This window comes from Microtus pennsylvanicus, chromosome 12, assembly GCF_037038515.1.
Source record: "Microtus pennsylvanicus isolate mMicPen1 chromosome 12, mMicPen1.hap1, whole genome shotgun sequence".
Taxonomy (NCBI): Eukaryota; Metazoa; Chordata; class Mammalia; order Rodentia; family Cricetidae; genus Microtus; species Microtus pennsylvanicus.
In genome coordinates this window covers 63,590,697-63,603,585 of record NC_134590.1, presented here as the reverse complement: position 1 = coordinate 63,603,585, position 12,889 = coordinate 63,590,697, and the positions used below count along the sequence as shown (strand labels likewise).

At 57.4% G+C, this 12,889-nt stretch overlaps 1 protein-coding gene across 1 annotated transcript; it reads right to left on the bottom strand.

The window, feature by feature from the left end:
- Nucleotides 1-222: 222 nt before the first annotated feature.
- Nkx1-1 (NK1 homeobox 1) lies at nucleotides 223-3,564 on the bottom strand. The gene is made up of 2 exons (XM_075943879.1): nucleotides 3,096-3,564; nucleotides 223-1,079 (listed from the first exon to the last, which is right to left on the bottom strand). The coding sequence occupies exons 1-2, from the start codon at nucleotides 3,562-3,564 to the stop codon at nucleotides 223-225; spliced, it is 1,326 nt and encodes a 441-aa protein (XP_075799994.1).
- Nucleotides 3,565-12,889: the final 9,325 nt, after the last annotated feature.

Here is a 12,889-nt window from a genome sequence, read left to right as displayed (position 1 = left end):
CGCTTCCTGTGGTTTATTAAGAGTTCTGCAAAGTGCTTGAAGCAGGCCTCGGGAGCCTTCCTTCTGACCCCAGGGCACAATCGTTTATAAATTTCTCTTCTGTAGGAACCAGCTATATACAGAACGACTGAAACCTTAGAAAAGAGACTGTCGCGCTCGCCTTAGGTCCTCCGGCCACGAGGCTGCACGGTGCAGTCCCCACCGAGGTCCTGGCACCAAGGTTCAGAGGTGCGGCGCGTAGAAGGCGGGCGCGCCGTACGTCTGCGACCCGAGCACGAAGGGCGAGAGCACCGCGGGGCTGGACAGAAAGGGCAGCTGCGCAGCGCACACCAGCCCTCCCGGACTGTGCGCCGGGTACCCGGCCGGGCCGTGCAAGGCGAGCGGCGCGCCCATGGGCGGCGAGGGGCTGAGCGGGCTAAGGCCACCGGGCAGCCCCGCGCCGGGCCCCGCTCCTGGGCCGGGGCCCCCGCCGCCGCCGGTCGGCGCGCTTGTGTCGGCGCCTGGGTTTTGCTTCTTCCACTTGGTTCGGCGGTTTTGGAACCAGATCTTCACCTGCGTCTCGGTGAGGCTCAGCGACAGCGCCAGGTTGAGGCGCTCGCACACCGACAGGTAGCGAGTGGCCTTAAACTTGTTCTCCAGCGCCACGAGCTGCTCGTAGGTGAAGGCGGTACGCGCACGCCGCGGCTTCCCGGACTTGGAGTCCGAGCCCGTGCGTTTCCGCTTGGGCTTGGTGGCCACGGCCGCGCCCTGCGGGGTGCTCCCCGCGCCCCCTGCTCCCGGAGCTGTTGCAGGCGGACCCGGGGCTCCGGGCGAGTTCCCACGGGGCCCTGTGGCTGCGGCCTCGTCCACGGGGGAAGCCTCGACCTCGGCCGCTCCGGGGCAGCCCGACCCGCGGACCCCGAGGCCGCCGCTGCCTCTCCGCGCCTCCTCCGTGCCGTGAGCATCCTGCACCTCCGGCGCCTCGTCCTCGTCCTCGTCCTCGGGCGCTTCATCTTCGCTGTCCGCGGTCGGGCTGCGGCCACTGCCACTGCTGTAGCCGTTGGCCTCGGTCTCGTCCGCCCTGTAAGAGTCCCCAGCACCTGCGGGCGGCGGAAAGAAAGAGAACACAGGGTCAGCCCGGCACCCAGCCGCACTGCCCGCTCCCTCCTGCAGAGATTCTCTTTATCTCGTTGGGTTTTCTCCTCTTCCTCATTTGCCCCCTCCCCAAAGATTTTGTTTTCCTCCCTCCCTGCAGCCGTTCTCCTCGCGGCTTGCATCTCCTCTCTGCCTTCCTTCGGGAAAATCCTTTCCGTGTCAAGCTGATTTTGCTGCCCCATTCGCAGTCCGCGCCTCCCTCGGCCTTTAGGGCTGCGGCGCGCGGGCGGACCTCGGCGTGTACGGGGTGAGAGAGCTCCGATCGATTCACGGGACAGATACAAACTTAATTAAACTCATTTTGTGTAATGTACAAACTAGTTAAAGTCCATTTAATTTATTTCGGCGTATATTACCTTCCAATTACAGCGGCCCGGGGCCAGCCAATTACCACACTCTTAATAGCTGGAGGGGCCAGAGGACTAGGGTGGGGTCGGCCGGCTGGGAGGAGGCCTCGTCTAAGAACCAAAATCAGTCGTCTTGGAGCTGTCCCTAACCTCAGGCTTCAGGCCCTGAAAACTAGGTGGCAGGAAGTGCTGGCTCTTCTGCCAGCCTTGGAGCCCACTACTCAGCTCCCCAACTCCACTACGACAGCCTCCCCCGAACTGGTTGAGTTTGGAGGCTGGGAAAGGGCATTGTGAAACGCTGCGCACCAGCCTGAAAGGGGATCTGAGCACCAGTCCCGCAGCATCCAGACAGAAGCTGCCGCGGTGACTGCATTTTGTCTCTGAAATTTGAAAGGTTGTCTGTCTCCTATGCAGGTATCTAAAGACTGTCTATACCCCTCACCCACAGGTGGTCTTTAAATGCCAAAGGAGCCCTCTAAGCCTTCTAACCCAGTGCCCGGGTTCTGCTTTCGTGTTGGGTCAGTGCCGGCATACTGGAGCATAAACGAAATTCACTCCTCGCAAATAACCCCCAGCTCAAAAGACCCAGGTCGCGTGAAGACTGCGGATGTCCTGGCCTTAACTCCCAGGCCTTAAGCAGGGCAACTCTTCCCTCAGGCGACCCTTAGCCAACCCCAGCCTGGTTGCCCTCCCTAACTGTGCAGCGCTGGCTCGCACCCTACAAAGCTCCAGCAGGCAGCCGCGGGTTCCTGGTAGATCAGCCCCTTGCAGAGAGCAGGAAGGGTCCTCTGCAGCCTGCCGGACCTGCTCTTCCTCCCTCCAGGAACGGAAGGTCAATGCAGAAACGCTGGCAGAGCTGGTGGCCCCAGTCCTGTCCAGCCTGAGCTTTCTGGTCCTGGCGAGGTGCAGGGGCCAGGAAGTTAGAGGGGGGACGGGGGAGGGGAGCAAAAAGCAATCAGGAGCTGGTCGAATGCAATTCGCGATCAATAGCGGCCCCTAATAAGTGTAATAGGTTTTAATCGAGTAATTATCCGAATTTTGACCCTATAATTTAGATGTTCGGGGGGAGTTTGCAAGGTGCTTGAAAGAGATATGCATGCTCCGTAATGGGATATCGACCGCAAAGGGGGCGCGGGCCGCCCCATTACCGGCCGCTTTCCGCCGCTAAGCACATTTCCCTTTAACTGTAATCGAAGGGATTTAATTGTTTTTCCAGAGATAACCAGCGTTTTGTCACAATTAGTCTGATTTGTCCAAAGGGGGGGGGCTGGGGAGGCCACGGTGGGGGTGGGTAAGTCACCAAGCCAGCTCCGTACGTCCCTTCCCTCCAGCACCAACTACCCGCCAAAGCCACAGACTGACTAGGCGAATCCTGGACCGTGTCGCAACGCTAAAACCCCAGATCCAGCCCAGCACCTTTTTAGAGACGTTCAGCAGGCCCTAGAGTCCGGGTCGGGAGGAAGCCACGGATGCGCCGGGCGCAGACCCCGCGCTCTGCGAACTTTTCACAGATCCTGGTGCCGAGACAGGCCCAGCTCGCCACAGGGTCTTGGGAGCATAAACATTCCAGAGCAATCACTGCCCTAGCCCCTGGCGTTCACCCCTTATACTCACTTGCAGGTTCGGCTCCCGCGGCCGCTGCAACTCCTGTGGCAGCGGAAAGGGTTCGGCGTTCCAGCTCTGCGCGCGGAGAGCGTCCGGAGGCAGCGGGGACCGGGACGCACGAGGCGGCTGGGGCGCAAGGGGCACACGTAGCGGGCACCACAGGGCCCAGTAGCACGCACCGGCGTCTCCTGCTGTTGAACTTGTTGGGATCTAGGATGTCCAGCACTGAGAAGGAAGTGGGGCGCGGGGGTGCGGGGGGCCGAGCCGCTCCAGCCCCCTCTGGCACCGCGGGCACAGTGTCGCTGGCCGCAAGCGGCGGGACTCCAGCCCGGGGGAAGATGGGCAGCTCAGCTCGTCCGTCCATAGCGTCCCGAGCAGTAGCCGCAGAAGCGGGCGGTGCGGGCCCCGAGCCGGGCCCGGGCGGTGGCGGCGGCAGCGCGGGGACGTCCCCAGGTGCCGCCGGGCCGCTGGTACTCATGCTGGCCTCGGGCCGCTCAGGCGGCTCGGGCCCCGCTGCCTACTGGGCTCCCATCCCTGAGCCCTACAAAAACAGTTCAACCCAGCTGTTCTCGGCGCTGCGCTCCGCTTGGCTAATGCTGCCCGGCGTTGTCTCCGCCACCGCTTCAGGCGCCCGCCGCGCCCGGCCAGTGCATTTATGGCGGCCCCGCCGGAGGCGCCCACGCGCCCACACGCTGCACACACGTGCGCCCGCAGGCGGCCGCGGGGTTCCGCCACCCTCGTTAGCGCGCACGCCTAATTGGCTGCGAACGGTCCCTGGCGGAGTAGGCGGGCCCGGTGCGGGACACACGGACTGAGCCGCAGAGCCGGACAGACAGACGCCCTCCCGGGAGCCCCAGCACAATCCGCTGGAGGGTGTCGTGGTCAGCACCGTGCCTTTGCGCCTCCGCCGGGCTGGAAACTGCGTGCCCGCCTCCTCGGCGAAGGGGGAGGAGACAGCTCGGCTTTTAAATAATTGCGGGACCAGTCCACGGAAGAGGGCTGCGGAGGCCCCCCGGACGCGTGAACCCACGAGCCCAGAGTTAGCCTGGACCTCCCAGCTCAGGGTACCGCTCTGGGGCAGGTCTCTCCTGCTGCGTGGAACGCGTGGTTCGGGACTCCCGTGCCCTCCGCAGCTGGGATGGGGGAATAGTGGGGACTCTTGCAAGTTCTGAGTCTCTGCAGGGTCCTCAGCCCCTTGTGGGGCGTTTCCAGAGTCTGGGTTTCGCCGCCCTCGGTTGCTGTTTTTCCTGTTTGGAGCTCTCCAGTCAGGATCTCTGCCCCTCCGCCCCCGCCAGCCCTGACTTCCGCCCCCTTGGCTGATCAAATTAGGGACCGCACGAAATCCCCGCAAGGGGCGGGGCTGGCGGCCGCGAGTGATGCTCATTAGAAGTGGAATCGAAATGAGGAGGGCTAGACGGCCCTCCCGGTCCCCGCCCTCGGAAAGGGGGACTGAAAATTCGCACAAATAGTAGGCGGCCTACATAAAGATCGATACCCTTCATGTAATGGGAAAATATGTGTTTCTTCTAGAAATAATACGGAAACCACCCCCTTCCCACCCTTCAAGATATCGGAAGGGCCGTTCGAGGCCTCTGTATTTGTGCACGTCTTGATAGTCTCAGGTCTGGCTGGATATTCTCAGAGCGATCTCTGTGACCTCGGAAGATCGAGCCTGGCTTCGGAGGGTGAGGGCCGGGTAGCCGATGCTTTGCTTTCGGAGGTCAAGAGTTTCCCTCCTTCCCTCGCTCAGGCCAATGACCCGCCTCTGATGGACCCAGGTGGGTCCCAGCGGTGGAGCTCCTGCCTAGGGTGTGAGTGTGTGCGCCAAAGACTTGTGCTTCAGCGGATTTGCTCTCCTCCTCCCACCGTGGTCCCGGGAGCCTGCTCTGCACAAGGACGGTCCTTTGCAATTACCGCGGGCAATGATCCTTCGGAAGCAGAAATTAAAAGTTAGGAGAAATAATGGGGGACCGATCGCCTGTAATTTGGGCCAAGCTCGGACATGCTGAGCCTCTGGGAGGCTGGGACGGGAGTCGGGAGGAGGGGGGCAGGGCTCTCCTCCCCCTCAGTTTCTTCCCTGCCCCCTCCCACCCTCACCGCGTGCTGGTCCATCCTGAGATTCTAATCAGACCCACAACACTGTGTCCTTCCTTGCCAGGACTTGATTACTCTTTATCTTTAAATTATAAATCACCTCTGGGGAAGGAGGGTGGGTAATCTCTCATCGCAGTGAGGTAATTATCTTCTTCCCGCCCCCCCCCAACCTTGGTCTTCGCTCCCGCCCTCTCCTCAGCTGAGTTTGAATATAGATGTACACGCCTCATTCTCTTCACACACAGACACACGCGCGCGCGCGCGCGCGCGCGCGCTCACACTCATTCACAAGCGATCACCGCACAAGCAGGATTCATTCATGAGCACCCATACACAGAAGGTGGCTCTCCAGTGTAGTGCAGTTCACCCATCACCTCTCCCTTGCCTGTTCCTCTCTTTTCCTTTCTGTCTCTTTTAAGTCCTTTGGTGAAGACCACACACAGGCATAATGCCCGGTCCCCATCCTCTTTGCTTCCCTGGGAAGCGGAGCCACTAGGGGCAGGGGAGCTTCTTTGAGGGAGGGGAGGGCAGGACAAGCCTCTCACATTCAGACCTTGGAGCTGGCTCTGGGTAGCGGAGACTGTGTGACATCCCTGTACGCACACACTCCCCCACAGACACTTGTCACCAGTGCAGGTCTTCAGCGAGGTGAGTGGTGCTACACAAACAGCAGCCACCACAGCACCCACACTTTCCTGTGTGGGTGAGAGCTGGTGTGGCTGTGAGGAAATGCGATGACCTGCACAGCTGTCTCCGTAAAGCTTTCCTTCAGCACAAGCAAATCAAGGCTTTTTCTAGGATGTAAGTGTAGATTAGTGCTAGGACATAGTAAATATAATACAATATATTCATAGGATATGAAATAAGATAACATAACATGTTATAGAAAAATATACAACTAGATGTTGGTTGTGTTTTGCTTTGTTTTTCAGTACTCTCAAATGCTCTCCCTGCCGATAGGCAGACGCTGGTCAGAGTTGAGTGTAATTCAGAGTAAGCATCTTGGCCATCCAGAAGTTTATAGGTGTCTAAGTTCACTTACTGCCCATCTCTTCCTGCCCCTCAGTGTCCTGATGGGAGCTGCCGCAGGCAGAGTGATGAGCTACCAAGTTCACTGCCAACTTTGAAGAGTAGGATGGGCCTGAGGGTCCTCTGGAGCTGAGTGGGTCTTCCTTTGGTCTGGGGCAGTGCTGTATAGACCTAGCTCAAAGTTTCTTCCACTGTTCCCACCCTATCTCCGAAGACAACCCAAACAGAGGGATGCCTATCCCCTCCTCCTCCCAGTCTCATCTAAGGATGTCCTTTGGCTCCTAATCACAACTGATTGTCAATTAGACCCTCACTTGTGCATTCTGTGCCCATCTGCCACCTCAGGGTATCTCTCCCCACCAGCTTCACTGCGAGGGCCCCAGGTGGGCACTGACAGGTGAAACCTCAGCCTAGAGTGGAGCTGGCTCTGCCTGCAGTGGACAGGAAACACCCCTTCCATCCCCTTTCCCTACTGCATGCCACCATGCAGGCCAGTCAGAGTGAGAGTCGTGTTGGACTGGGCATCAAGGCAGAGACAAGGGTGCCAAGGGATCTGAGAGGTGGGCCCAGGAAAAGGAGGGATGGGCTGGCATTTCTAGCTTCCTTCCCCATCGATTACGCATTTTGAAATTCTGGAAGACGAGAGCAAGAATAGGAAATTCCAGCATCTGTTGTTAACTCACCTTGGGCTAACGACTCCTCTCCACTGTGTGGTGATCTCCAAGATCCCATTTGCTTCCCCTCATGGACCCGAGGGCTCCAGTAATAGCCACTTACTCAGAGTAAAGGAACATTGGGTGATGGAATATCCCTTCTCTTTCTGCTCCTGGTGTTCATAATCTCTGTGACTGGGCACATCATAGACAGCTTCCACTTTTGCTTCGTACACTGTGACAACCCCCTACCTCTGGTCTACCCAATCGCCAAGGCTCCCACAACCTTTCTGGGAACACTCAGAGAACTTTAGTTAGTCATCTGGTTACCTGAGTGTGGACTGAGGGGCTGTTGAAATTCTGCAGCCTCTGAGCGTGCTGCCTCCCCATGGAAGGATGCAATGCAGAAAATTAGGCTGACAAGGGGACAGGTGCTCTCCTGTGCCTTTCTTGACCTCCACCCATATTGACACTTGGCACACCCTGCTGCTCACCAGTCTGGAAAATGAACGAGCAATTAGAGCAATTCTGCTTGTTCATTTTCCTGAAGATGTATATTTCCCTTTGGATCGTCTATCCCCTCACGAATGGGCACAGCACAGTCAGAAACCCAGAAGAGGCAGGACGTTCGCTGCTCACCTCTCACCGCCTGAGGTCACAGAAGAGGAACAGCCCTCAGCACTACTCCCAGAACCCAACCAGTAGGCTGCGGGTCAGCACCGCGGACAGCGCCCGTCACACAGCCTCCCAGTCTGCTCGGCAGACACCCGCCCCGCCCCCTCCCTCTCCCCGGCCCCACCTCTCCCACCTCCCCCACCCCGACCTCAGCTTCCAGGAGACCACGTCTCAGGTTCAGTGACTGGATCCAGCTAGCACGTTTCTGCTCTCCACTCCTGCACAGCCCCCCACAGTCTATCACAAGTCTGCCCATCTCAGAGCGTGCGGGCTATCTTTGGGGGTACAGTGTGGTGTCTGAACCCTGTGTGTTACACACCCAGATGAGATGTTGGCCCACTCACCTCATACCAAAGGGCTAGAGAATTTCACAAAATCAGTGACTGCTGGTTTTGCATCCTCCTGTTCAAATGGTACGGGATTCAGAGGTGGAGGGCACAGATGTAGGCAGGGGCTGGCTCCTAGCAAGCGATTACCCAAGAGTCACTCCAGGGCTTTGGGAATGATGCTTACTGTCATGGAGTCTGCACTGGCTGCTGGCTTCCTTTCTTACACTGCTAGTTGGATTTCTGCCCTAGGAGGGTTTGCTAACCACAAGATAGACAGGATGGGGTAAACTGAGACCAAAGAGGATCAATGATGTGTTCAAGGTCATCCAACCAGTCAGTGGTGGAACTTTAATGTGAAGGCTGATACTCCTGGCCAGCATTTAAAGCGGAAAAGTCACGAATAATCAGTTTCCTGGGCCCAGGGAGAAGGTCCTGGACAGTGCAGAAACCAGGGCCGACAAGGGGTCGGGAGATCCCAGTCCTTCATCCACCCTTGTTCCTCACCGTGTGGCACAACTTGCTGACTGCCAGTCTGGAGATCACCAGCATGGAGCCCAGTCTGTTGTTCATTTCCCTTTGATTCCCTTAGGGTGCTCGGGACCCTCTTCTCACAGGCTCTGTCCCTGGGTCTGTCACACCCCTGCCCCAGCCTTTTTGCTGCTGCTGACATACTTGAAACATTTTAGCAGAATGTCCAGGCCAGAACTTGCCCAGAGTGCCACCCACCCTCACTCTCCAGGGCTCCCAACAGCACACAAGCACCAGGCACCTCACTGTCAGAAGCTGAGTCCCTTGAGGGATGGTCAGGCCACGTTGTATAAAGGCATGAGGTCAGGGGACCCTTCTTGAGTCGGGGAACTGGGTGCCTTGGCACTGTGCTTGACTCTTTTTGTTTTTTGTTCTTTTGAGACAGGGTCTTATTTGCAGCCCTGGAAGGCCTAGAACTCGATTTTTAGACCAGACTGGCCTTGAATCCAGAGATTCACCTACCTCTGCCTGAAATTAAAGGTATGCAGGCTCATGCCCCCTTGCTCACTTTTTATTGCCTGGCCAAAACCTGCACCCTTCTAGAAGCTTCCTGAGGTTGACGTGGTCTGAGAATCATGCCTGGGTTGAGCATCCTGCCTGTGGGACTCCCTGGGTCATCCTGCATGGTCCTACATCTGAGCCCCATAACCCAAGGTCCTTCCTTATCCGATGGCCAACTACTGGGCTCTTGAACACTGTGTGCGACTTTGTCCTATGCCTGTCATCAAGATAGAGGTGGGATGCAAAGTGCAAACACATGTTTGCACAAACAAGGAAAAGTAGGTTAGAGTTGGGCAAGGGTTCAGCCAAGGCCATGCAGCTCTGTACCATAGTGCGGAACTTAGCTTCTGTGGGCAGAAAGTGCCCTGGTGACTCTTGGCTCTGCGTTCACTCCGCTTTGCCATATCTTCAGAGCAGTCTGGTTACTCTACTCCCTGATCCATGGGTGCAGATGGTACCTGCTTAGATCCGGGCACAGCATTGTGTACCCTTCTTGACTGCTGCCAATGCCATTTGTTGGCAGGGATGCTGCTTCCAGAGAGAACTGGGGATACAACCCTCTTTCTCCAGAGGCAGGAAAGCTGCTGTCAATCACAATTCAGAGTGCCTCTCCAGTCAGACTACATGAAAGTTCGCAGAGACACATCCTTCCATGGTTTCCTATACTCGTTTTTGGATTTTTTCTGTCTTGGGAGTGACAGGCATCTGAATACTGGCCCCAGACTCAGCCTTCCCAGAGACTATTAGAAGGGTGGTGGAGACAAGGCCTGGAAATTAGCCTGCCAGGGGTGGCACAGTCACCCTTTCAATGCCACAGTTCTAACACACAGTCCCGAGGATCAGAGTGTGTTGTGCAGTAATGACAATGCTTCCCATGTTTCCAGGGAAGCTCTGAGTCAGAAATGCGGCAGGCTGGATAATTTGTCCATACTTCTCCTTTCCCTTCAGCTCCTCATTGCACCATGGTCTTCTGGAGAACATGTCTGCCATGTGCTCCTGAAGCTGAGCTTGGTCACATGACCTGCGGGAACCGAAGGCACAGAGGTCTCTGAGTTTTGGAACTTCTACTCGTGTGAAGGCACAGCTCCTGGGATTGGCTGTAGTTGTCGGTTCCCCCTCCCCGTCCAGCTTGGGTCTTGGATGAGGGTGTGGAGTTAAAACCCACTTCAAAGCCTCAGTCAAAAGAACCTAGCAGAATGGCAGCCATCACCACCCTGAGCCACAGAGTTCTCTGCAGTTACTTCTTACACATGTGGCCTGTCAGCTCTCAACCTTCTCTGCCAAGGAGGGCTGGCCTGTATTGGGAGTCTGGGTAGCTGGGAAGACAGGCCCCCCGGGACAGAGAGGCAGAACACAGAGGGGTGAGTAGGAGGATGTCTAGAGACTGTACCCCAGCATTAAAGATGGGCCAGATGGAGTCTGGGCCAAGTACACAGAAGGTGCCCAATAAATGAATACAGTAAAGTCTTCCACTGGCACACATGCATACCTAAGTGCCTACAGGGCCACTCCAGGGCAGAAAGGTGTGTGGAGAGAAGTTGGTCACTAAACAATGAACTTAATTGAGGTTAATGCCTCTAGCTCAGCCCTTGATTATTAAATTCTTACCACGCACATGAATCATAATTAGAAGGCTGAGAAACTCTACCGGACAGGATAGGAAGCCAGGAAGAGGGATTTTGAGATCTAAGGGGAGGGGAAACGACGTGTCGTCGAAGTTGGGAGGGGGGGACGCGTATCGTCGAGGTGGGGGTGTCCTGGAGAGAGACAGATCCTTCTTGGGGTGGGAGTGTCTGCAGATAGGGGTCACCTCTTCTGAAAGGGTGTCTTGGGAAGCGGGCTTGTTGTCAGAGTAGGAGGATGTCCGGGTGGCCAGAAAGTGAAACCTCAAGAGTGAGAAAAGTGTCTGCGGGGCGGGAGGGGGGCGTGTCATGGGTGAAGGGTGTCCCGGGGAAGGAGTGTGAAGAGGTGGGGGAGGGTTGTCCTCTGGATGGGGGCGTGTCTTCACTGTAGGGGGTGTTTCAGGGTGGCTGTTGGAGACTAGTGGGCGAGTGGGTGCGGTGAGGTGCCGACCCGGGTGAGCGTGTCCGGAGATGATCACTAGGATGGGCTGAGCCGTGGGTGAAGACACGCAGTCGCTTCGCCCACGGCCTCCGCCCGCCCCCTGCCGACGCGGTGTGGAACTGCAGCAACCTGGGTCAGGCGCTCCCGAGGATGGGGTGAGCAGGAGGTGGCCTGAGGTTGAAGTCCGACCCCCTGAGGTGCGGCCTGGAGGTTGCACTGGGACCCGACTGCCCGGGAGCATGAATAGTCCCGACCCTGTGTGCGTGCGCGGCTGGACCCCGCTCTGCGCCTGCTTCCCTGGGCGCGAGCGCGCGTTGTCTGGATAGGGCGCTTGTTAGTGGGGAGCCCCCATCCTTCGCCCCCTCACATTGTGGGCTCAGCCGGGAGATCCCCAGGAAAGACCGGCATGAAGGTAGGGGCGAGCCTGTCACCCCTGCGCTCTCCAGGGGCGCAGGGCCGTCCCTCTCCCTCGCCGTCCTCCCCCCTCCACTTCTCTATTTCCTTCTCTGTTGCTGAAACATATTGAAGGGGAGAAAAAGGAAACATTAAGATCCGCTGTGAGCCGCGCGGCGGTTTAACGATTTCAAATGAGGCCGGCCTGGGTGAGGCCTGACAATCCCGTCAGGATGGCAGATGACGGCTAAAATTACCCGGAATCAATATTCTCACCGGGTGTCCCGGGCTGATAAGCTCCGCCAAGACAATGTTGACTATTAAAGTCGACAGCTTGAGATATTACACTATTAGTTATGCTATTTTTAATAATCTATAATATTTGGGCGATAATTAATTAATTATACGGGTCAGATAATATCTAGGGCTGGAATGAGGTCTGAAGGACCCATTACAGCGGTAATGAGAAAGGAGAATCTAATCTGGGACAGGTGCCGTGGTCCTGGTGCTGGGGCCTGAGGCATGATGTCTCCTGTGCCTGGCCCTGCCACCAGCCTGGGTCCTGGCCAAGCCTGGCCCTTCAGAACCGGGGTCAGCAGGCCAGACAGCTGAAGCAGTGCCTGCATGTTTCCTGGGGTTGGAGGGACCGAGTGACTGCTCAGAGAGCCAGCCTGACCAAGCAAGTGCCTGCTTCCTGGCTAACTCTGTGGCCTTGGCTTGCTACCTATCTTTCTCTGCTGGGAGAGCCTCGACAGGTGTGTTCTCTGATGGAGGGGCCGCATTCTCTCCTCTTGCACCATCAGCGGCATCGCAACAGGAGACTAAAGCCCAAGCTGTTGCCTCAGCCCACAACAGCACAGATCACCCGCCTTTCCTGCCAGGAGGCGTGCATGCTTCTAGTGAACGAGCCAAGCCCACTCCTGTCTCGGGAACTTTGCTCCTTGTTCCAGACTCTTTCCTTCTCTTCTCATTCATCCACAATCGCCCCTTCAGGGGCCACTCCGACTGGCTGGTCTCAATACCACCACTGCCCAGATGGCCCTAATGGAGACTTGCCCTGGTTCTATTCCCAGGGCAGTGTGTCCTTAAGCAAGCACCGTTGTCTTGTGCTTAAAGTCAGGGTGTGAACGGTGGTCTGGAGCAAGGGCTGGCCACAGAGATGCCACCTGCCTGGGGACAGCAGTGCTGTGGTGAGCGGCTATCAGAAATGCTCTTCTTTCTGGTTCTTCCCCCCACTGCCAGGGGCTAGACTCTCTGTCTTTTCTGGTGAGGCCAGCCCTTCACCTCTGGGATCCTAGGAGAGAGGCCTGAGGTGAGGCCAGTCTGTGACTGTGAGCCGTGGCCCTGCCAGGTGGCTCTGGCTCTCAGAAGGCTGTCTTCTGGGAAGTGAGGGATCTCCCGGGAGACCATAAGCCCTGCAGAGATGCAGCCCTTCCCCACCTCTGAGCCAGGTCAGCCTCCTGGGCTTTGCTTGGCCTGGGAAGTGGACAGTGGTCTCCAGAGGAAATACTGACATGGGTGACCAGGCTGTCCACTT

Coding starts and splice junctions, on each gene's coding strand:
- Nkx1-1 (XM_075943879.1), bottom strand. CDS start 3,564: ATGAGTACCAGCGGCCCGGCGGCACCTGGGGACGTCCCCGCGCTGCCG. Junction 1,080..3,095: donor CGCGGGAGCCGAACCTGCAA/GTGAGTATAAGG, acceptor CGCCGCCCGCAG/GTGCTGGGGACTCTTACAGG.